Genomic DNA, 26,353 nt, shown 5'->3' with positions numbered 1-26,353 from the left:
TGCAGGTGATTAACTTATACCCTGAAGCATGAGATTTTATTATCTTTAAATCACAATCTGGGTTTACAGAGCTGCAAATTTTATGTTAACAGTCATAAAATGATCCATCCCATTTGCAAATTCAGCCTTAGTATTTGTCTCAATAGCTCTCATGGCATAAATTCTATAAGTTTACCTCATGCTGTGGAAAAAAAAATCATTTCATTTATTTGTTTTGAATTCACTCTCCTTTAATTGAGCTCAACATTGTGTTTCTTTATTACTGACCATGGCAAAAGAGAATTTGCTTAATTTGATTCAATATTGTCCTGTTCTGTACATTAAAAAAAAAGTTTTCATTGTCCTTTATAAGTTTTGGTACTTAATGAACTAGTCAAGGTAGAAGCAAAATGTCATATTTGATGGGTGACTTTGAAGTCATGAATCTGATTGCTTTTAACAAACCAACCAAATGCTATCTCCTTCCAGTTGGCACTTCTGGGAAGCTGTACGCTCATTTCAATAATGCTGCTTTTACTTGGGATATTTGGGAAATTCCCTACTGGAATTCTCTTTAGATTCAGTGGGACACTGTTTTATATATCCTCAGACAATTCTTCGTCTTTTGATGGTGAATTTGATTTTTGGAAACAGCTAATAGTCACTTAAAGCCAAGTCTGTGGGTTATATCTGGGTGATGTTAGGGGAAAAGAATGAGGTGTGAAAACAATGTAACAAGATTGATTTTCTAATGTGGCTCATAAACTTTTCCTGACTGCAGTTCTAAAAAAGGAGTTTCAAAAATTTTTTGAACTCTGGGAGCAATAATAAAATAAGTTTGTAGCCTCCCAAGGTAACTACTTTGAATGCAACACTCATTTTGGGAATATAAATTCTGGTCTATGTGGTAAGATGAAACTAGTTCCATTGCTTTAAAGTTATACATTGTTTTCAGCATAATAATTTAGATCCATGTCTAGAAATTCCTGAGTCTATGGGAAAACCATGTTTCCTTAAGCTTATTTAATAGCTCAACCACATATGACCTTCAATAATGTGTAAAACTGCTTAAGCTAGGAAGACCCAGCCTCCATGATAGCATATATTCTTGGCCTCTTTGCAGGGTTCATAAAGACCATTTCAATTAAGAAAGCCATAGATGAATGCACTTTTGTTTATGTCTAGATAATTTCTTATTTTTATAAAGAAATGTAGCTATGAAGCAAATTTTGCTTATTTTTACTGTCACCTCTAAAATTTCTTTATATTAAAGCAGCTTTTCAGACAAATCAAAAATATGATCCTGCTACATTTTCAGTGGTACAAAAATCTTTTCCTACTCCTTTGTACATCCACAATCATACTAAAACTGAAATTAATAATAATAATGATAGCCTATATTTATTAAGTGCTTCCTATGTTCAGGATTCTAAACCATGCATTTTCTTTTTAAAATTTTTAATTAAAAAATTTTTATTTATTGTGGTAAGGACACTTAACATAAGATCTATCCTCTTAACAAATTTTTAAGTGTACAATACGGTATTATCAAATTTAGGTCCAATGTTGCAAAACAGATCTCTAGAGCTATCATCTTGCTTGACTTAAAACTTCGTGCTTGTTGACCAGCGGCTCCTCATTCCCCTCCTCCAGCCTCTGGCAACCACCATTCCACTCTTTGATTCTGTGTGTTTCACTATTTTAGATACTCCTATAAGTGGAATCAGGCAGTACTTGTCTTTCTGTGACTGACTTATTTCATTTAGCATAATGTCCTTAAGTGAACCATGTAATTTATAAAGATTTCTTATTTTATCCTCATGGAAACCCTATGATGTAGCTCCTATTGTCTTCTCTGTTTAACACTTGAATAAACTGGGACTTAGAATATCTAAGTAACTGCAGGAAGACATGCAGTTAGGAAGTGGGAAACCTTGATTTGAACCCAGATCCAGCCACCTCCAGTGACTGCAGACTTTTCAGCCCTCTGAGGACTCTCCCAGTGTGACAGTGGTGGCACTTTTAAAGGTCCTCGAACAGGCTTCCCTTGACTCCTTATGAGGTTGAAGATACCTCAGAGACCTTCTCCAATCCTTACTTATAACTTTTGCTTCGGCTTTTAAACTTCTGTATGGAAAGAAGCTGTTTACTCCAACAATTTGAGAGCTTAGCAATGTTCCCTGTACAGATGAAATTCCTCTAGGTTGAAATGACATCTATTTTCTTGTTTTATAATCAGAGAAAACAGAACATGAGTAATCACTATGCTATGTCTGATGCCATTGTGGACCTGGACATCTCTAAGTCTTTGTTTTCTGGGTTTAATAATATTGCATCCTCTCTTCTCTGCTACTACATTTTAACTTGTGACCTTTCAGCTGCTTTTAAGACTTTTTCCAACTTTCTCCTTTAAATGAAAGAGCCTAAAATTGAATAAAGTATTCTGTGTTCTGACTAGTGCTATGGGCCACCCTCTGTGATCCTACTGATGGGTCCTGCAATTCTGATGTGCAGGGAGTGGCCGGTGCTGAGCAGTTCTGTCACTGGCTCCATGTGACTGGTAGAAGCACCCACCTGGCTGGAAAGGCACGGAACAGAGCAGTGGTGGCCTAACTTCTACAGACCCAGATTCTTCTGAAGGTCTCTGGGTAGCACCTGGTGGTGGTGAGGGTGGCTGAAAGTGGCAGACTTCCGGACTTCAGCCTTGTTTAAGCCAGGGCAGTACTCTTAACTGTTTAATGTATAAGAGTTGGCATGGGATTTAAGTAAAAATAACAAGAGGTCCCAGTTCCAAAGATAAAAAATATCTGACAATCACTCAGCGTGGAGAAAAGCCTACAAGCTCCAGAACAAAAAGGGGAGGAGTTTGAGTTCTCACTGTGCTACCACTAGCCTCTCTCCACCGTGGGCAAGCCAGTTAATCTCTCTGCCTGGAGACTGCCTAGAAAATGGGGCCAAATCCTACTGTGCATGGCTGTTGCAAGGATGAATAGGAAGAGATGTAAAATGCCCAGCACAGTCTATAGCACACAGAAGATTCTCTGTAGCAGGGTGTCATTTGTATTGGTGTTATTATTGGAAAAAATCCAATATCCTGATGAGAATGTGCCAGCATTGTCAAGCACAAAGGTTAGAATATTCATTTACTAGGACTGAGCTTTTTTATTTTTTTGGTAGGGTTCAGTTTGACTTAAGCCTGGAGTCATGTTAAGTAATATGCTGGATTCGAGGGCTCACAGTGCCTTTAAATTGCATAAGTAATCACTGGAAGGGGAGGAGCATTATTAATCCTATGACTCAGTTTCACAGGTAGTCAATGGTCAACTGGCTGTTTGCATTTTTGATCATGTTCTGTAAGAAGCAGCTAATGTTTAGAGTCCTGTTTTGAACCTTTTGAGTGTCATGAAACATTCCAATTGGATCTGTCATATTCATATCTGTCTGTCAGCACCTAGTCCTGGGCCCGGTGTGGAAAAGGCATCCTGCAGTCCTGCGCTGGATGTGGCATGTGGCCTGGCGACATGTGGCAGACTATGATGTGGCCGTGGATTAGCAAGACCTATTGGGCTAGGATCTCAAAGCCTCACTGGGTGAAACAAATGCCTTGCAAAGAAAATAGGTACTAAAATGTGTAGCACTGGAAGAGTAAGTCAAAGTTGCTGGCAAAAAGTTAGGAAAATGGACTCTGGCTAACACAGTTTTTCATGAACAATGACCTTACAAGAGACAATGTCAATGCTCTGCCAGGACTTTGGGACAGTGGGCATTTTAGGGATGCAGGAGAGCACGCAGGTAGGACCCGTGAGCAGCATGGCCCAGCAGAAAGCCTGAGAACAGTGCAGGTCGACATATGCACTGGCTACCCATGTGACCTCCTTCCTGTTCAGTGAAACACGGATAATCAAGCCTACTTCAAGAGATAAGGCACTGAGGGAACTGATGTATGTAAAATGATATTTAAAAATATAAATGTCATCAGGCCATCCCCTACTGAAACCCATCCAGTGGCTTCCCTTTGTCCTGAGAATAACCCCAGCTCCTTTTGACATCCTGCACAGTCCTTAGGATCATCCTCTTGCTCCTCTTCCTAGCTTCCTCCCAACCACACTCCTTCTGTTCACTCAGCTCTGGCCACACTGACCCCCTCTCAATTCAAGGGGACATTTTTGCCATCATTGCACTTGCTGTGGCGCTGCCCGGCCTGCACTCTCCTCTGGCTCTCTGGGTTCGCAAGCTCCTGTCTTCCTTGGGCTCCCAGCTCCAATGTCACTTCTTCAAAGAGGTCTTTGCAGAGCACCTTAGCAGAGCCCTGATTTCCTTCGTACGTTTGGATTCTGAAGGATATTGGTCATTTATTAGTTTATGATTTCACTATTGGTTCTCTTGGCTAAAGTGAAAGTTCTTGAGTCTAGGGAATGGGGTTGCCTGTTCTCCACTGCATGCTTTAATACAGGCACAGTACCTGCCCCAGAGCACATGCCCAGGAAAACTGGTGGAATGCATATATGAATGAGTGAACAGGAAAAATATAGAGCTTTGCTGGTACTTGGTAGTTGCCTGGAATGGTACCTATGAATTATATCATGTACCAGTTTCTGTTTGCTCCTTTAGCTCTTTCAGAATAGGAAAATAATTTATAATATAGTAAAAAATTATAATGTAGAAAAAATATATTTAAATATGAATGGTTATTATTTGACTTGTCATAATTAAAATGGAAAAGAATGAAATTTTTATATATGTTACCATATGCCATGGGAAGGTAGGCTGGAAAATTTTCTGTAGGTGCCTAGAAAGTTATATTGCAAATGTTCACTCATATACAATACCAGAGGGTCATTTTTCTAACCTGGAGAGGGTGTTTGTAACTTTCCTTCAATTTGTATACACACAATAGATAGCTGTACATAAATAGACATTCAACAGCTACAGCAAAATGCCTACTGCCAAAGAGAAGAAAAATGTCAGAGTAAGCTGTAAAAAAAGTGCTTGGTTTTTTAAATGTAGAAATGGCAATTCGCAGCATTTATACAAATTGCCTTATACTGCGGGTTGCAACTCTGAGACTGAATAGTAAAAAAAGTTGCAGCTAAGAGCAAATCTGAGGACACTTGTTTTGAAAGTGAAGGCTTAGTATTATAGCATTCTGGCAATCAGCATACGATTAGCTAGAGTGCTTTGTATTAGGATTGAGACTTCATGTATTGGTTTTCTTGTATGTAAAATGCTCTGATTAAAACCCTGTTTAAAATTTTCAAAAAGGATTTCATCTTGGATGAAATAAGGAGAATTCACTTTTTCAAAGTCTCTCTTATATTTTTGGCATAGTAATCTGTGACAATATCAATATGACTAATCCAATGGCTGGATGGATCTGACATTTTGTACTTTATTTTTTTGTTATAATCTTATAGACATTCTGTGAATTCTATACATAGATAGAAATGTGAGATGGTATCAGCAGAAAATATAAATAGCTTCAAAAGGAGTTAGATACATTAGAAAGTGTGAGATCCACAGTGAGATAATACAAAAGAGCTAGAAATTTTAAGGCAAATCATATATAATAAATTTTCCCAAAATGTCATACCTCAGAAGTGGAACATAAAGTTGTGTTAGACTCATAGTGTACTGAAATGCCTTATACATTTGTTTTTTGAACTTTTTTCTTCTCTGTATCAGTATATTTAGTACATATTTTCCTCAATAAAAAACCAATTTATATGATTATTTTAGAGTTGGTAGAATAGGACTAGATATTTGTGAATGAAAAAAAAAAGTATTTTTTGTGAGTGAATGAGATGAAGTCCAGAGCCCTGGGCCACAGTTAATAAACTAACAGCCACATTTGGACATAAAATGACACAGTGTCTAGTGCCTATAGCCTCAGCCCACCTCTCCTAGTTACATCCTGAGAATTCTAAAGGCAAATTGTATCTTTAATAACATAAGACCAAACAGAGTCAACTCTTGAGTATTTATAATAGGAAGGACAAATGTTTAAGATATTCTAAAGCACAACATATTTAAGTGGTGTTTTTATTTTCAAACAAAATGATGTGATTTTTTTCCCCCTGACCAGCTTACCTATTAATGATGCTGTAATAAGTTTAGAACTTCAAACAATTGGCATGTCCTCAGCAAAGGCCAAAGGGTGGGGGTGGGAGAGGTCATTTTAGAGTGGGATATGTAGAGATGGAAAGCTGGCGCAGGACTACGAATGTGCTGTGACTAACTCACAGAATCAATAATCCACAGGTGGACAATATTTTACAAAAGGCCCAGAGGATGCTGCTCTGGTCTTTTGGAGCTAAAAAAATATTTCCATAACATATAGCTTTCTTTAGGATTTACTTTTTTCTTTCAACAAAGAGGATTGTGCAAAAATGCTAAAGTGATCTTTTATGCCTTTAAATGACTATCAAAATCTGCACCGAGATGGCCACATCCGTCATAATGCCACACAATTGCACGTTACCTTGGATACGAGGCTGGCTCTGTATGCTGCTAGTTGCTTCAGGTACTCCTTCTTTGCAGCCTCGGTTTTCTTTTTATAGACCTGTAACAACAACAATAAATCCTAAATTAGAAAGTGCATCTGCTTTTGTTTTCAGAGAAGTACAATACAGAATGATAATACACACACCTATACATGCACACACCTACAGTTATATGATATAAAAACATCTATCTCTCCAAAGATTGTGTTTTCTTACTAAAACAGGTTTTTAGAAGTATGGAAATAGACTAGATAAGAAGATTAACAATAGTAAAAATTTTACGTTTTTCATAAAGCATATGAAAGGATTTATTTGGGTTACTTTGAGCATGGAGGTAGTTGGCTTAGAAAGATACTATCGATGAAGGTTCCTAGGGAAACCACATGAGTAAATAAAGAATTCATATTCGTATAAAGGGCAGATAATTCCACTGTGTGTTCATATCCTAGCATGTATGTTCCATGCTAAATACAAAAACGAAGAATTCAAAGATAACAAATCACATTTAATAAGCAAATCAAAGGAAATGCAGCAGAATTTGCACTACTGTGATGGATTTCATAACTATTTTAAGATTTTGACTCGTGAAGTCCTGTTTTCAAAGACTCAGGAAACGCGGATGGCAGTCAAGGCCACATCCGGGAGGGGAATGGGGACCTGCAGCGGCTGAGGACGCACGTGTGCCCCGCCCCACGGCCTGCTCTGGTCTGGCCCTTTCCAGTGAAAACAATGGATGACATGGATCTGGGGACCCCTCGTTTTGAACAGGTAAAAATGCTCTGAAATGAATTTCAGTTTACAGAAGCTTCTCATTTCTGAGAGCGAATCATCTTGAAAACAGAAGTAAAATCATCCTAAATTGAGCAAAAGTACTGAAAAATGACTTGCTTATATGGTAAAGGTCACCTTGCTAAGTTAAACAGAGAACAATCATTAGGGTCAGAAATGAAAGATTAGCAAAGTGAACACACGTGCTTGTCTGCTACCACTAAATTGACTCTTTTAGGGCTTTAGAGTATATTTTGGGCAATCTTTTGAAATTAGCCAGAGAGAACAAAATATTTTTCATCATTTACTATATAAATGGAAATGTATTTTCATTGATACAAGTGTTTTAAATTCCCACATCTTGAATTTCACAGCAGGGAATAAGGCCTGTCTAATATTTTGTAATGCTGAGCTCAAAAACAGACACACAGATCAGTATAGAAAAGCAGCTTTAGAATTAGTCAAAGTAGTTAAACATAAATTATGTCTAAAGACCAAATATCTGCCAGTCGGCGGCAGAAGTCAATTTATAGTTTCAAATGCTGACTGTGGTTTGCTGAGCCCAATACCAACTATGAAATTCAAGATGTAAGAAATATTATTGCTCATGAACATTTTAATTAAAGCACAACATTTTTACTTAAGTTAAATAAATGACTAACCTGGTCAACAGAATTGCAACAGGACCCTATGAAATGAATGTGCTAATTATTCTCCTTAAGGGAGGTCTTCAGCCTTAACTATTATATGTGGCATTTAGGTATAATAAAAGCCAGTTAGCATTAAGACCTTAAAAATTAGTACAATTTTATCATATAATCAGGTGCCATCTTTACTAAGTGTGAAACTAAAGGAGCTTTAAAAATTTTATTTAGGAGTTTTTTTTTGTTTGTTTGTTTTTTAAGTAAAAAGCCAATAAATCTTTGGTTCAAGTACAGAAGGGTTCTAAATCTACTGAGCTAATTACTCAAGTCAAATCTAGGTTTTCGAAATTCACACATGAAAACAAACAAATGCCCCAGTAAGTGCCTCTGAGCAGTGTGATCCGTGCATATTGTGTGCCTCGGTGTGGCCACGATCAGAAACACAGAGCTCTCCTGCTTTTTACTGATTTATGTTTTGCTTGAGAGACAGATGCCTGTTTATAGTTTTTCCTTAATCCTCTTCTCCAAGACATAATTTATAATTAATGACTTTAAACTGACAATGTTTACATTTGCTTTTAATATCCTAAAAACTGTTTCAAGAGGGTTTTTCTCCCACACAGATGGAAAACCTATTCAGGGCTCTGGAGCAAATACTTAGTAAATATTCCATTGCTGGTAATACACATTTGTCTATCCGAAGCATTTCTATCCTGTTTTTATTAATATGCTACTCCAAGTGACCCCACGCAGATGACAAGGGTTTGTTTTGCTTCCAAAGGCAAATGACACACTTTGGTCTGCGGCACTGCCCAAAGCGCATTTTCTCAGGGGCAGCAGATACCCTGGTATCTATCACCAGATGGCCTCGCTGTAGTACCTGTCATCTTTCTTTCTTTGGTTTCTACTGAAACAGCAACAGTGTTACTGTAATGCTGTCCGTTTGTTGGGCTACTGGCAATTAACATCACACAAAGTGTTAACTTTCCTGAAATTTGTTGCTTAATAACCAGGGGAGAAAGGTGGCCAACTGCATGCATTGCAGGCTGAATGTGTGGCCCTGGTATCACTGCAGAATCGATGCTGTTAGGGGCTACCTGACTAGCATCCAGAGTCCCCTGTTTTCTACAAATGGCTCCCCATTGGCTATTGATGACTGGCAATGTGGGATCATTGCGAAAGTGCCTAAACACCACTTTAGAAAAGAGTAAACTCATCATGTCACATTACATGGATTGATGCATCCACTCTTTCCTGAATAGCTGCAGATGTTCTGAGGGAGAATTCAAAGGGGGGTAATTTCAGGAGGTAGATTTCTGTAATTGTGTTTAAAGGGGAGTAGCCCAGACCAGAATGAAAATCTGAGGGGGTCTCCTCAACAATAATTAGCACCTCCACCTTTGAGAACTACTCGATGGCTTCAATTTTATACACTCTGTATGTCTTCTAATGCTACTTTCTAAAATTGGACAAGGATGCTGTTTGAATTTTATATAATGGAAATGTCTGAAAGACAGACCTCAAATGTGAGAGAATGGTGGTAACAACACGTAAAAATTCCACATGCAGGTAAAGGGGGAGAATTCTTACTTTAAAATAGATACTGAAAAATTATTAGTAAAAAGTTGATCAAAAATGTTTCAAAGCCTCTAATGGAAGGAGAAAGTCCTCTGCTTGCAGAAATCAAAGATGTCCCAGGACTGCATCTGGCAATGAACAACCACTGCAGAGATCAAATGCACAAATCTTGCAACCCATGAAGATGGGTCTGATTTATGTCAAAGTTAAGTTTGGAAAAAAAAATGGTCCCTTGGTCTCAGGGAAAGACAAATATTTTAAAGGTATGTGATTCATACAGTAAATATTAGTATTTAGTTGAGTTACAAAATGGCTTCCAAATGGGCCACAGCTGTTTGGAATAAAGTGCAAAGTTGGCCAGATGAGGATTTAAAAAATCATAATACATCATTTATCATTTTCCCCAGCTCATCCAAACACTGTTGAATTCATCCTGTCCTAACTTAGTATGGTTTGTTATTCCAAGAAAGCTACCAGACCCTATCTAAGGATTGCATCTTAGTGGTTAAACTAAAACAAATATAATGGCTAAACTAAAACATACGTAGATAGTCATCAAATAGCGACTCTAGAGAATCCAACCCTGTCACGTGATCTAGCAATTCACGGAGTCATTTCTGAAATGTTCTAAATACCAGCATGTACACATGTTTTTATAGGCTAATAATCCCTAACTGGAATCAGCAGCTCCATATCAATGCCTATGGCAAATTTAAACAGAAAAATTCTCATATAATCGGTCATTTCACTCTTTTATTTTCCACTCCTTCCCTAAACAAATAATCCATCTAACTCATACAGAAAAGCAAAATCTTACAAATACCATTTAATTCCTTCTTCCTTCCCTCTTTTCTGCTCTGGCCCTTGGTTAATCTCTAGTCATAGTTTATTTTAACAGTCTTTACAATAATAAGAAAAAATAGAAAATTCCTCCAATTTCAGATTCTATTCAAAAACTGAAAGGCATTTTTCTTTCCGGTTAACTTTAAATGTAGGTTTTTTTCACTACTATTTTATATTTATAGAAAATGCTTAGAAATATAGTTATGTCTAAGGAATAAGAATTTAACCACGATTCCCTGCCATATCCTTTAGAAATTTAAAATTTACAGCTTCTGTCAAGGCTGTTGCTATTGAGGTCAGTTAGAGCAAGTGCATCTGTATTTTATATAGAACTTAGTCCTTAAATGTGGTTAAATTTCCATCTTGTGTAACTTTGCTCAGCATTTTCTTAACCATTCCCAAACTCAAAGACCTTTATAAAGTGGTATTTAGAGGATTTAAAACATTACACAATGTGACAAAAATCTTTCCATCATTTCCTTTTGAGAACCAGCTGATCCACCTAAATGGTCTCGGCAATATTGGTACGGCCTCTTTCTGGGGGGTGAGACTCAGAAGCAAGCTCCTCGCCTGATAAAATGCCTACAAAATGTATCTGCTGATCATTAAATGAGGGTGACATTAAATGATGGTGTTCAATTACACTTATCAATACATGCCCACTGTGGTGTGAGACACTAAAGCTATGGACTCAAAATCAAAAAAGATACTCCGAATTATGCCTCGTTTGTGTGCATTTTTCTGTCAGGCTTCATATATTATAAGAATTAAAGATTAGATATGTGTAAGATTATATATATATATATAAGATTTTAGAGAGAGAGAAAATAAAAGATTTATATATATACATATATAATATACATATATTTATATATATACATATATATAAATAAGAATATTACATTGATACCATCTTCATTTCACAGATAAGAATACACAGACTAGAATGGGTAATTATGTTACTCTGTATCTTGTAGCAAATATATGGAGAAACCATGGTTTGAATCAGGTCAATCTGGTGTCCAGTCATCCATCTTTGCTCAATGGGTCCTTCTAGCTGTGAGAACTTTGATGCTTCTCTCTCACACACAACTGCAGGGCCTGATCTCTTGTTCGCTGCTGCAGCCCCAGCATGCAGGGCAGTACTTGGTATATAGCAGGTGCTCAGCAGGTATTTACTGAGTGTAGAATCCCTGGGCTCCGGTTTCTCCTTCTATGTATGGGTCATCATTAGCATGACTGCTAAGGATGAATGACTGAACTGCATGCTCTAAATTAAATGCACATCAATGGAAGTAGTGGATTGATACACAGATGGGCAACTCATCCCAAACATTTTTTCAAATAATCCATGAAGCACAATAGACTTTAATGAGTGCTCTGTTCGAATTCTCTCTCTACCAACTTTCAAATGAAATGCCTGCTCCCACTGTGTACGAGCATATGAATGTTTGCATATGTGTACTACATATGCTTATGCCCATGAAGCCACGCAACTACCACATTTATGTGCCAATAATTATATGTATACACATAAATACCTGGACTTTAGAAATAAAATATGCTCACCATTTCAGGTAATAATTTTAGTTGCTCAGTTTCAAATTCGTGATTATAAATTTCGCTTCTATGCTACAATGAACAACTGTTAAATGAACAATTGTTTTATGTCTCTTTTACTCCTAGTTTTTTAAAGAAAATGGGGGACACACATAATGTTTCTAAGAAAATGGCCAAGATAAACAATGTGCAAATGATACAGTGCAACAGGATTTTAGTTAACCTTAAGTATTGTTGACATAAAATTCAAATTTTATCATAAGATAAGAGGAAAAAAAACCGGCAGCATTTATGGAGTGGGTGTCTGAGCACCAATGAGGAGGAAATGATTAGATTCTGTGGGCTCAGAGGATTTGTCAGCTGCCTCATAAGTATAATTCTGGCTCTTCATATCCCTGCTGCTTCTAATTTAGCAGGACAGGCTCATAATTGAAGCAAATTAACTATTTACACTTGCCACTTCTACCAGGGAAGAGGACACAGCAGCAGGAAAGAATGAGTAGGAAATTACATTCTTCCCACTTGTGTCAGATCTGCCCTTATATAAACACATTAACAGTAATTTCATGAGGCGTCAAACATAGGAATAAATACTGAGGGATAAAATAATGAGGTGTTGCTATTGAGCTGAACTGCTATGGCTAATATCCCTGGATATGAATTATGCATCCTGAAAGAAGGCATATGTTACAGTATTCAAACACGTTCCCTGCAAGTGATATCTGCTCATTACTCTCTGGATCCCAAGGTAAATCCACTCCCCTTGTCCACGATGGGGCTGGCATTTACAAAACTGCACGCTCTGGGCACCGTGGGCTGTGGTTTCTCCTGCACACACGGAACTCTGAATGGGCTTTCCACTCTGTTTTTTAGCATAACAGCATGTTTATTTAGCTCTTTGGCTGCAGCTTTAAAGCCATTTAATGTAATGTAAACAAGAACATTTTGTTTGTAATTTGCTAAATGTCTTACAGCCCAACTGTGTCTCCAATTAGGAACTGAAGGTTCATTTAGTAATTTACATCTGGTTCTGATTTAAGGTGACTTTCCTTTTCACTTAAGAGCTTACTTTCCATGGACAACAAGGACCCAAGAACCCTTTATAGCTCTCTGGACCAACCCTTTCTGCTTCAAAGTGGGACAGGTGCTTTTATTTTGTAGGGTTTGATTTGTTCTATCTATATTGTCACTGTGAACCCAGATCCCACACTACAATGACCAGAATCGGAGAGTTCAGAAATTATGGAGGTAGATGGGAAATTTAGCTGGAACCTCATAAAAAAAGATGCTGAGGGTTGCTGAAACTCCAAGGAGCCTAATACAAAGGGCGTGATATTGTTTCTCTGCAGGTTCCAGTCAGTGAAAGATAAGTAGCAGAGACCAACATCACAGCAATACTTATGTTTTATTTCCCTTTCTCCATCTGGTGCCTTTTAAGCAACTTAGTATGCTTCTGAAATGGGCTCTCCATTGTCTTACGAGTCATTAGCATTTAAAACCCCCGGTTGGAATCCCGAACACAATTCTGTTCCCATTCCAGATTCAGCACCATCTTCCAAAGCATTAAAATGGAGAGATCTCTGATAAGTGGAGTTTGTTCAGTGGCTTTGGTAGGAACGATTCATAAGGGAGGTTTTGTGCTCCTTGAGGATTTTTATCGCTTCTTTCAGCTTCCTTTTGATTTTTCTTCTTTGAAAGATTCTTCACAGAAACCAAAGTACATATAGTGTCTCACTCACCATGGATTCTGAAAATAAAGATCTGCCCTTCTGCAGAGGCTGTGCATCCCCCCTCTACTCCACCGTGAGGAAGCATGTGATATAAACACACGGCAGCGCTATTAGTCATGTTCCCCTCCGGCTGTCAAGAAAACATTCAATTGCAATCTCGCTAATAGCTGTTTTTCCTGAAATATTGTAATTTTCCGAGCCCCCAATAAGTCATCAATAATTTTGTCCGTTTTTCCCAGTTTGTGTTTATATTTGTAGCTGTTCATAATTGTGGGCTATTATGACAACAGGATTGCCGAACAATTGTGGCACATGAAATCTTAGCCTTGTATCCAGACCAGCTGCCTACACAATGCCAGTGGCATCACGTGGGTCTGCTCTGCAACGTGCGCATTTGTCCAGAATTTTGAAGTTTAATCATCTGCCTCGAATCTGCTCCAGGAACATTCCTTCAAAACTACGTAGCAGTATGTGTGCTCCCCAATTTGACGATTAAATGGGAATAAAATACAATTAATTTAAGTTTGAAACAGAGCTATTATAGCATGTTGGCACAATGAGTCAACATAAAGGGAGAGAACAGGTGGTGATCCACCATCATAACACTTTGAGATATTTTGTGGGAATTTTCTGGGTGCCCAAATGTGCATTCTAGACAGGCATGTTTGCTTTGCTGGTAACTCTTGCAAACTGTCAGAGAAGGGCTGCCATGGAGCGGCAGAGCGGTGGCCCAGCAGTGCCAAGTGCTCCCCTTGGTTAGCAGTGTCTGAATTTCATTCATTTGACCCTCTGTCCCTGGGCCGGGCCTGCATCCAATGCGTGTCTTTCCCCATACCCTTCAGCACAACCTGCGGTCTCACTCTCTAATAAACAAAACCATCTTGTATGAGGAAGGGATAGCCTATAACATCGAACTCCTTGAAGTTAAAGGGGCATAAGGCATAGGGACAAACCATTTTAGAGTGACCCAAACTGCTCCCAGTACCTTGTTTTGGTAAATCTCAAACAGGTGCCCGAGTTTTAAACTACTTACTTTTATTTTTATAAGAAAAAAAGATAGAGTTATTTCTCTCAAGGTATTGTCCCAAACAACTTGGCATACATTTTTTAGCAACTGGATTTTGATTATGAAATTGATTTATAATACCTAATGAGTTATATAGGTCAACTATCACATAATAACATCCTTTATAAAATGAATTCTTCCCCATCAAAACTCAACTATTTTCATTAAGAGAGAACTCAAAGGTGGACTCATTATAAGTTACTTACTAAATGAGAAATAAAATACAAAAAAAGAAAGAAGAAAATATTTGTTATCACATGCATGCAATTAAAAAGCCTCGAATATTACATCATAATTGTAATCATAACTTCATTAGGGTGGCTCAGCCTTAATTTTAAAAGCTGGAATGGGATAATGGGGGTAATTTCTCTTTTCAACATGACAATTTAGAGTAGTGAATCTCATAGTTTTGGGGTCTGTAAATACTTTATATGGTCACACAAAAAGAATGTGGAATGTTATCTTAATAATCCTCTCTTGCTATATTAAACCAAATTGAAGGCACTCAGTTTAATTTTGCGTATCTTCATTTCAAAAGTGAGTATGAGATGTTTCTAATCTCCTTCCTTTTTGTTAGGTGTGTCAAAACCAAAATAAAATATAGAGGAAAAAAATAATTTAAAAAATCTTATTATAATAGAATTAGTGGAAAGAAACCTGCTGCTCTATATTTACTGCCTTGAGGAACTACCTGATTTTCATCATGAGAACATTATTCTTTTCCATCAGAAACACAAGCACAAGCACTTATTTTTTAATATCGATAATGTGAAGAACCAATCGAGGGCTGGGAAAGGCCTTTGCAACCTCTCTCTTTTAAAACCACTGGTCCTGAATGTGAGGAGTAGTTAAGAAAAGGCAACTGGGGTCAGGGAGGTGGATAAGAAAAGTGAGATGCGCTGCGGTGGCAACTGATGTCTCTTGAAATGAAGCTTTGGACAAAGGAGAAGCTAAGGCGGCACGAACGAGCCTTGGAACAAGGCTTCCGGTCCAGTCTCAGGGGCTGGGCAGGGGAGAGGGGCTGAGCCTTCACGGGGAACCTGTTCAGATGAACAAGAGTCGCTGCACACAACCCCCGGGGAAGGGAATAGCTTTCTGGGTGCTTCTTCCACAAAATATTATCTCACAAAGCAAAAGAGTGTATGGTTTTGAAGCCAGGTGTATTTCTAAGGACACACAGAGGTTTTACTGGCACTGAGAGAGCACCATGTCCTCATAGGTGGCATCATGGGTGACATAACCCAGAGAACAGGGCGGGGGTGGGGAGTCCGGGTTGATGTGCACTGAGTTTCTCATTCAGCCATGCTCTGCTGAGTGGAGGAATGAAGTCCCCGAAATTCCACCACGACTGTCCAACATCAACTGGGAACCACACCTCAGATTCAGCAGTGTGAACGCAAACCGATCCGAATTAGGATAGAAACCAACTCTAAAACCTGAGACAACTATATTAGGTTTCAATCAAAATCACACAACACGATGTCAGCTGTCCTCTTTAAAGGGAGGGGGTTCCCCTGGTGTGTTTCCGCTCCTCAGAGACTACCCTGGCCACACACAGCTCACCCAGCCGGCCCGCGCTTTCCCCGGATGGCACTCCCTCCATCTTGAAAATGACATAAGAAAATATGCAGAGATTTCGGATTCTAAAAGACAGCTTTGACTTACAGAAAAAAGGGGTTGGAGGGAACTGGGGGAGCAGGTTCTGTTTCCTTAGCAACTGGTTTTATCATTACCACTGTCACTGATGTCCTAGGGTTTGTTAGGAAAAGAGCTGTAAGTTGAGTGAGGAGTTCTAATCACAGTAATCCTGTGTAACCTTAGACAAATCATTCAACACCACAGGAGCCTGTCTTGTTCTCTGCTCCATCCACAGTGCCTAGAACAGTGCCTGGCACATAAGTGCTCTCAACAAATATGTATTGAATAACTAAACGTATGTATTTAATTTATCTGGCCCACTTCACAATATGCAAAATATAATAATTTTCCTGTCTACCTAAGTATTGAGTAGAACTAATGATATATAAAGGATGCAAAAGTGCTTTTAAAAGTATAAAACACTACATACATTATAGATGTTGATATGCAGTCCCGATTTACAGGTCTTTGTAGATGGATAAATAAGTCTGAGGTTTTCTGAATTCTACATACTTTCCAGGCCATGATGAAGAAAGGTTAATGTCTCTCTATTAAGAATCAGCTATGAGACTAATATATCAGTAATGCAATTCAGTATGCTGCAATGGCTGAAGCTGCATCCACATAATTATTTCGATGACTTATTTTAATGCTAGTGCTTTTTAATTTTTTATTTGGAACAATGAAATTTTAGATGGTGGCAATGGCCATCTAGTCCCTGGTTTAGAAACATAACATTAATATTGCTGCTCTGTTTAGGTGGGAACCCGCACTCCCTCACCGTGATTCTTGTCTTCTGTAAGACCTTCGGAGATACCTGTGCCACAGCAGTGATGTCGCCCGTGGCTCTCCCTAAGCATGGTCCTTGGCCACACTATGGCAATCCACAAGAGACAGAAAAAACCAGGCATCTGGTCCCATTTATCACAGAGGGATTGAATAACATGCCCTGGTGGTCTTCAGGGAAGAGCTAAGGGCCTTGAATTTGAGGTTCATTTAGCAAAGAGGAAAGAGGGTTTTGATGACAAAAAGGTAAATACTAAGTGCTTGTAGAGAGGTGTGGACAGTTTTCAAAATACTTTTTTGGATTTTTTTTTTTTTTTTTTTTAGTCTTTATGATCACATTGGCAACGTAAGGAATGATGTAATCCTGGCTGGGATATGTAAAAGTCCTTCCAAAAGTAACCACACTATATAAACTTTGGAACAAAGGAACTAACATGCTATTTATGGAGGAGCAATAAAAAAGTACAGCATCATGGGACGTCTCCTAGAGTCTGGTTCCGAGGGCGCAGTCTCAGCCTTAGCTCTGGAATCTCAAGAATTCACCCAGAAGCCCTTTCTTTAGAGTGCAGACCCTGTCTCCACTCCTGTAGATTCCCACTCCATTCTGAATCCCTTTTTACCTGTTTTTGCTCTTCTCCTAAACCGTCCCACATTGAAGCCACAATTTTAGAGACTTCACCGAAGGTAGCATTTGGATTTTGGCCCTTGATGGCGGCCTGGGTATCACGAAAGAATAACGCATAGGCAGACACGGGCTTCTGAGGCTCGTTAGGGTCCTTCTTCTTCTTCTTTTTGGGAGTTTTTGGTTTTTTCCCCATATCAGACGCAGGCCGCTTCTCTCCACCATTGATCTGAAATGGAAATGAAAATGGAATTACAGGGAAACTCAGAAAATTTGGGGCCAAGGCATATTGTTTCCTTTGAGACTTAAACACATGCACTCACCCACACACACACTTCCCTGAGAGACACCTGATTTTTCTGTTGTTGTCATTTTTTTCAGACATGTAGTCTTCATATTCATCCTTCTCCCAGCTTAATTTAAACAGCTTAAAATTTGTTCTTTTTACAATATTATTATGCTATTAAATATTATCCTTTAAGTCTCCTAACTTTTTTTTCTTTTTCTCTGTAACTTTGACAGCAGCAGATGTCTCTTGTAGTAACTGTACTGGAGGAACAAGCTAGCTTATTTCCTTCTCAGGATTTTATCCTTGTCTTCCTCATCATAATGTTAAACATTTCCAGTAAATAAAGTCAAATGGTTTTTTGATGTACATTTAGGTCTATGGAATGCTGCTGGGAAAATCTAGCAATACTCATGGGTTTAGAGAAAGGCACAAGACCCTAGATCAGTACTGCCCAATGGTACTTTCTGCAATGATGGAACAGTTCTATAATTTGCACTATACTGCTACATGATAGCCAGTAGCCACATGAAGCTAGTGAGCACTTGGGATGTGGCTCGAGTGACTAAGAATCTACATTTTAACTTCATTCAAACGTAAACAGCTACATGTGACAACTTGGCTACCATATTGGAGAAAGCACCTCCAGAAACTAGATGATAGAGATTTCTAGAACTGCTTTTAAAGGTAGATTCTATTTTCTCCCATTGTCCTCAACCATGAATATTTGGATAATTTTAATTGTTTTTTCTGATATAATTGGGGGAAAGTACATCGAATGCATTTAAGACACCTACATTTGGATTATTATCTTTGTTACTAAGTAGATGCGATGCCACTTCATCCACCTCTATAAAATAAAGGATTTTGGCTAAGAGTTCTTTCCGACTCTAAAATTATATGAATCTACGTGAGTATAAAGTAGTGCTGTGTGAAAACTCCTTTCCACGTGTGTTACCAACCAGCATAAAGTCTACGTGCACTATCTCCCGAGAGAGTCGTCATGCCAAGGCAGCTCCTGCTCCCTCACTGTCTACTGTCGTGGTGGTTGTTGCTTTTTCTTCTCTGCACATATAATGTAATATATATCTTATTCAGATAAATTGCTAGGTGGGAGATTTGTGTAAAATAACTGCCACTATTGGAAAGGAAGCATGACATTCCGGAGGCCTGCGGATGTGTTCTCAGAGGGTCTAGCTTCATGCTCTCCTTTTACTATTTTTAGCAACATTATCTTAAATTAATTTCCCTGGGCCTCTGTTTCCCATACTATAAACAGTAGAGGTTATAGTACCATTTTATGATGACTAAGATGGCATATGCTTACATATTTTTAAAACTTTAAAAGAGTATTCAACTATTAATTGTGACATGGTAGAAACTTTCAGAATAATTAATTGAATGAATAGAAAGACCTTAATATTAATAGGTGATAACTTATGATCAGTTTGAAAGATAAGCCCAAGCACCAAAAAGAGATAGGAAAAAAGCTAAGTGAATTCTGTCTTTGTTTTTATTGAGAAAGATATTGAAAAGGTTATCGTTCTGAAATTGTCTACTGAAGATCAAAGAAACCCATGAGGACAGGATGCTCTGAACTGAGTTGACAAGCTAATGTAGATTAAGATGAGATGATAACTTTCTCGGGATGGATCTGAAAGGTGGTCGTGTAAAATTATTGGCCCCCATGTGAATCTGTCGGAGGACTAGCATGCTGGACTGCGCTGATAGTGGACAAACGGATGTGATAGCTCTAAACTTAACACACAGGTAACAATGACCTAGAATGGTGGTTTTCAAATATGGCTGCATGGTAGAATCACCTAGAAAGCTTTTAATACTCTGATGCTCAGGCCTTATGCTACACAGATTAAATCACATATTTTCAGGTGGGAGACTGTCCCTAGTCATCCCTCTCTACTCTTCCAACTTCCTTGAGCGATAAACAAGCTAACTTCCTCTGTGCCCCAAGGCTACATAAGGCCATTATCTTTCCCTTTTTCAGAATGAAACTCTTCCAAGTAGTTGTTTGTTGGCCTTGTGCAGCCTCTGCAGCTTACTTCAGTGTACCTTCCCCTCACTTAGCTCTCGGTAAGGTCACCCATGGCCACATTGCTAAATCCAATGCACTTTTTAGCCTTCCCCTTACTCGATTTCTCATTGAGAGGGCCCTCTCTTCCACTGGCTCCATAGTATCACTTGCTCTGGGTTTTACACCTACCTTGCTGGCCTTGGTATTTCTAGAAGCATTTTTAGGCTCCTTCTCTTCCTCTTCCACTTGGCCATTAAAAGGTAGCATTTTTAATTTTTTCTGTAAACCCCCTTCTTTTGTTCAGCTGCACTTAGGTAATTCCATAAGTACACAGGGTTTCCACTACCACTTGTGGGTAGATGATTACCAAGTACACGCTTCCCCTGAGTTTTGCACACATAGAAGCAACTTCCATTTGACATCTCTGTTTTCAAGCCTCAAATATATATCAAACTCAAGTCAAGCGCCCTTATTCACTCGTTTAGCTCTCTACATTTCCATGCATAGCAGCTATCAAACTTGTAATTATACAATAGTGTATGTAGTTGTTAAACCTTCCCCTGTCTCCAAGCCTAAGCGCTGTCAAGGCAGGGTCCCCCATCATGTTTCCTGATACATAGTAACTGCTTAACTCTGTTATAACAGTAATAAAAAATAACAAAATAATATTTTGTAAACATGGCCATTCTTACATTCATAATCATAGAATATTTATTAAAAAGAAAAATAATGAGTCAACAAGGTCCACTATGAAGAATATTAAAAATACAGTAGTCAATGGGTATAAACTTTTCAGTTATAAGATGAATAAGTACTGAGGATCTAACATACAGCATAGTGACTATAGTTAATAATACTGTATTGTATACTTGAAATTTGTTAAGAGAGTAGATGTTAAATGTTCTCATTAAAAAAGTGACTAGTTGAGGTGGTAGACATGTTAATTAACTTGACTGTGGTAATCATGTCACAGTGTACATGATTGTAAAATCATCATGTTTATACTTTATATACAGTTTTATTTGTCAATTATACCTTAATAAAGCTGAAAGAAATGAAGTGATCCTGATATTGGTGGGCATATTTCATCAAAGATTGGGAATATTCAGAAATAGGGAACAAAGTGCAGAGATAAATGAATGCTTATCCATATGGAATAGTACCTAGATTCATTTTAAATTTTAATTAAAAAATTAATGATCTGACACACTGAAATCTTCATGAGTGCAGATTACATCAATCTTCTTGAAAAATGATCAAATGTCAATCATGGAGATAAATTTCCTATCATGCAAGTGCTCTTATTAAGAGATTTCCCCAAATTATTTAAATAGTTTCTGTGATAGTTAATTAATTGTAGGTGTCAACTTGACTGGATTAAGGGATACCTAGCTAGCTGGCAAAGCATTATTTCTGGGTGTGTCTGTGAGGGTGTTTTCAGAGGAGAATGGCATGTGAGTTGCTGTCTGAATAGGGAAGATCCACCTCACTGTGGACGGGCACATACGATTAGCTGGGGCCCGGATAAAACAAAAATAACAGAGAAAAGGCAATTTCCTCTCTCTGTCTCTCACACATGCGCTCTCTTGCTCCTTGGCTTCCCACCGTGGGATGGCATAGCAAGAAGGCCCTTACCAGGTGAGAGCCCCTTGACCTTTGACTTCCCAGCCTTTTGAACTCTTAAGAAATAAATCTAAATTCCTTATGAATCACCCAGTCTCAGATATTCTGTTACACTGGCACAAAATAGACTAAGGAAGTTTCCCCTTTATTGTCCAAAATTGTGTTTGAACTGATCTTCATGCTCGTTTCCTTTGTAAACTGGCATTTGTACAGTCTGGTGCAAGCTTCAGACCTGCTGGGCGTGTGACTCCCTGCTGTAATGGAAATGGGGATGTTATCCTCTTGCATTTGACAACAAGGCCCTACTTCCTAGGGATGACCTGATGGAGCAGGAGAACCTGCTTACTACCAGTAAGAAGCTCAAGTGTATCAAAACCACCAATTACCATTTTGAGGCAATATATAGCAACCCTATAAGAAACCGTAAATAATTCCATGTAACCAAACCGTTCAGTTAGTTGTCTAGAGGCTTTCGCTATTTTCCTGGCATGTCCCTTGGGGTTAGCTGGTCTTGCTCAGGTACAGAGTTTCACTTGCAGGTGCAAGCATTTCACAACTTCTGCCTCCACATTTGCAAGGCTCAGAGAATACCATCATGGAATGTAACTCTGGGGTTTCATCGTGTATCTGATTGAGTACCTGAGAGGCACTAAATTATAAAGCCAAGGTGTTGTTTGCATTAAAGCCAGACCACCAGCCAGTCTGACATTACATCATCTTTGCCTCTGCTATGCCTAAAAGCAAGAGCATATTGATTTGCTTTCAGTCAACCACATACTATGCCTTCCCTTTAAACACTCATGATGGCTGGGTGTGGTAGCTCATGCCTGTAATCCTAGTACTTTGGGAGGCCAAGATGGGAGGACTGCTGAAGGCCAGAAATTTGAGGCTAGCCTGTGCAACACAGCAAGACTTTTCTAAAATAGAAAAATAATCTGGGCATGGGGTGTGTGCTTGTAGTCCCAGCTACTTGGGAGGCTAGGCAGGAGGATCACTTGAGCCCAGGAGTTTGAGGTTGCAGTGAGCTATGATGATGCCATTGTATGCTAGCCTGGGCAAGAGAGTGAGACCCTGTCTCAAAATGAATAAGTGAATAAATAAATACATGCTATGTTAAACTTGGTTTGAATTATCTGCCATGCAAGAAAACTGGCATCTAAGAAGACCAATCTAAAGGATACACATAAAATATTCATTATTCAAGATTCACTGTTTTTCCTTCCATAATTAAACTATGTCACCAAAGCTATATTCTTGGATCATAACAATTCTGATCATTCACAGAGTTGCTCTCATAGAACTGAAATATGATCCAAGAGAATGCTCTAACTTTCACCAGACTTACATAAGGTAGAAAAAAACCTATCTATGAAAGATATCTACTTTTTATTGAATACAATATACTTTGGAGAGAATTTTTTATTATATTGCTCAATGTTCTTGTATCTATTTTTTATTAAATACAATGTGCCTTGGAGAGAATTTTTGTATTATATTGCTCAATGTTCTTGTATAAAGGATCATTGGGTATGCACAGTATGTTTGCTTTTTAGGATGCAATACAATGGAATGAAAATTCCCTGTTTTGATGTGATTCTAATGTATCTGAGTACTTGGGTAGTACTTTACCCAGTATAAGGCTGTTTGTTTCATGAACCTAGGGCAATACTCCCTGATACGTGTGAGACTTATTATTTTTCACTTTTCTCATGTGAGAAGGAGGCAGAAATGAGTTGCCATGTTAGACTCTGTGTAAAGAACTGGGAATCTGTAAGGCTTTCTTCCTGGAAGCCTTCATCACATCACACATGGGAAAAATATGATGCTTCATCACATATGTGAAAAATGCATGGCCATGTTCATATGCAAAACCTCCTTGAAGAAAGAAATGTTGCTATAATTTGGATCCACTTCCATGACAGTAATGGACTGCACTTTAAGAGATACCTAGCACTTCTGACCACAAACTATTTGGAAAGAACACAATGAAGATGAATATAATTGTGGTAGAAAAATATTATAGCTAAATGGATAATCTGTCCCCTGACCTTAATTGGGGGTAGCGTCTGGATCCTGACTTCTTACAAAGGTGGAAGAATGCTGAGCATTTTATATCCTTACTTTCTAAGAGGCCCTGACTTCTAAGGTCTAGAGCAGCACTGTTTCATAGGATTTTCTGGAATAGTAGAAATGTTCTCTGCACTGTCTGAAAGGGTAGCCACTAGCCCCATGTGGCTACAGAACACTTTTAATGTGGCTAGTGTGACTGAGGGATTGAATTTTTAAAACTTAATTTTAATTAGTTAAATTTAAATGTAATCAGTCATACATGACTAGTGGCTACTATATTGGACAGTACAGTATTGTGTACTTATCACGATCTAGAATATAGTCATTCTAAAGTTACTAGGGTTGTAGGATTAGAGAGTTAAATTTTATTCCAACATTATAATCTTTAGAATGTGGAAGAACCCATATAATGTAAAAATATAAATTATTTATGATGACAAGCACATTGTAAGTAAGGAGCAGGTCCCACTAATCTTTACCTACTTCATAGCATTGGTACAGTGTCTTACATGCAGTGGGTCATTACACTTTTCCACTCTTCTGTTCTACAGCACTAGGCAAAGGCTTAGAATTACAAGGCGAAGAAAATTTGAAGCACATACAAAAATTGTATAAAAATCATAGCAACTAAGAACATAGCTGAGCTGAGGCCCTAAATGTAGCCTTGGTTACCCAGACTTATTTTGTAATCAATTAAGGCTCTAATGAATAAACACATACAAAAATACATAAATAAATATTACTCATAAATAAATATTACACATAAGCTTTACATAGATGCATGTGCTTCATGTAACTTTACTCACAGACACAGATTTATTTCTCAAATCCCTGGAGGTGCCCTTAGGCTTTTGGTAATTCACCTCCTGTCATGTCTTATTGCTTAATTATAGTGATGTATTTAACTTATTTATCACAAGAAAACAATAATCTTTCACTTTATAAAAGCATGTGCTAACGGTGTTGCTTAGATAATACTTCTTAAGAATCCCTAGCACAGGAGTTAAGACTATCAAGTAAAGAGAATCACTGATATTGAAATGTCCCTGGAGAAGTTAGAAACGTCTATAAGCATATTTAAAATAAACTGCCGTGGTCCCAAAGCCTTTAATGGAGCCAGGAGAGCTGTTTAATGCATACTATCTTGCAGTAATAGCTGTAGTTTAAAATAGATTTTAATCAAGCACCATCTGCATAATAGGCTGAATAAACAACATAGAACTTCACTTATAACTCTTATCATATAAAGTAAATATTACAAAATCTTCACCATAGAAACAAGGCATATAACAGCACTTTTTGTGATGTTACTGTTTCTGTAAGTGAAAATTTTGCTACTTAAATTCATTCTCTTTCTTCTTTCTAAACTATGCCATCTGAAATCCCCTTATGAGAATACATTCAAATAACCATGGAAAGTAAGTCATCTAGTTACTGTGAAATCAGCAAGGCTGTAATACTTTTTTCATTTTACAATTGGGTTTATTATTATCATTAATAATAACAGTACATTCAATGACTCAAAATGTCAATTATAGAAAAACGCATATGAAGTGCTATACTTTTGAAATGATTCACAAGCGTGTGGTATTGTGTCAGTGTCACGGTTTGTAAAGCAATTTCATTTTTAAGGATCCTTGATTCTGCCAAACATAACTGAGTATTATTTTTGGGTGAGTTTAGCAAAGACATTTAGTGTATTTATATGAAATAGGAAGTTTGGGCTACTGTCCAGAAAAATTAAAGTAAGAAAAAAGATTGGTTCTAATTATATTACACCTGCTAGTTAAATTGATCAATTTTGTTGGACCCACTTGATCTTTTCTAAATTTGCCTGTGTAGGGCAATATGTTTATTTCTTATCCTTTAGGATTGAGGGCTTCTACTGCCTTACAAAGAAGGCAAGCTGTTGAGGTAGGGTCCCACTGAATAAAATGCCAGGTGGCTATGTTAAGTCTCACTTTATTTTTATTCCATGAATTTACTGAGTATTCTCAGTCATCTAGGATATGTCTAAGAACATACACTCCTTGAAAATACTATACACTGGCATAATTTAATTACTGGAATGGGTTTTAGGAATGATCATTTGGAATCAGGTACTAACTGGCTGTTTAAATTTGATCATTTCCTCTTAAACTAGTTTGTTAGGCTCAGCCTTAATAAATGGGAATACTTTTAAAAAAATGAGGAACATATATTAATTTAATTGCTGTGGCTTAAGAAATTCTTTAAAAGTAGCATACATATTGTATCTATAAAGTGCTGAACAGTTGCATAATATAGTTCAATGTCAAAAATAACAGACTACCAAGTCCCAATTTTAATATTTTATCCCATTGCTAGATAAAGTAAACGGCATTTAGTTCTAACACTGCTTGATTTCACTTAATATTTATAGAAACCTGTCTGTTTATCACTTTTACTTTATTCCAGGAGTCTTCTTGCCTTTAGAAAAGTGGTACAGAGAAACTACTTCTCTAAGGGTATATTTAATTGCTGCTCTGGTGACTTATCCTGTTTGCTTTGATGAAAAAACCTTCTTGCTTATGTCTAGTATGGCAGAACACATGCATTGATGAACTAGCAGATTAGTAACAAACTATTAAAGGCAAAGACTAAGTGAAA

General features: G+C 37.8%; 1 protein-coding gene across 1 annotated transcript in view; it reads right to left on the bottom strand.

Annotated features, from left to right (window-relative positions):
- TOX (thymocyte selection associated high mobility group box) overlaps window positions 1-26,353 on the bottom strand; it is a 293,503-nt gene that overhangs the window by 14,537 nt on the left and 252,613 nt on the right. Inside the window, exons 5-6 of the mRNA XM_020288798.2 lie at window positions 17,713-17,943; window positions 6,458-6,538 (exon numbers count right to left, since the gene is read on the bottom strand). Coding sequence (XP_020144387.1) covers window positions 6,458-6,538; window positions 17,713-17,943 — 312 coding nt within the window. The remainder of the gene's footprint in view (window positions 1-6,457; window positions 6,539-17,712; window positions 17,944-26,353) is intronic.

The sequence above is a fragment of the Microcebus murinus genome, chromosome 7 (assembly GCF_040939455.1).
Source record: "Microcebus murinus isolate Inina chromosome 7, M.murinus_Inina_mat1.0, whole genome shotgun sequence".
Classification (NCBI taxonomy): domain Eukaryota; kingdom Metazoa; phylum Chordata; class Mammalia; order Primates; family Cheirogaleidae; genus Microcebus; species Microcebus murinus.
The sequence above is the reverse complement of the archived record's forward strand: the minus strand, read 5'-3'. Positions and strand labels throughout refer to the sequence as shown.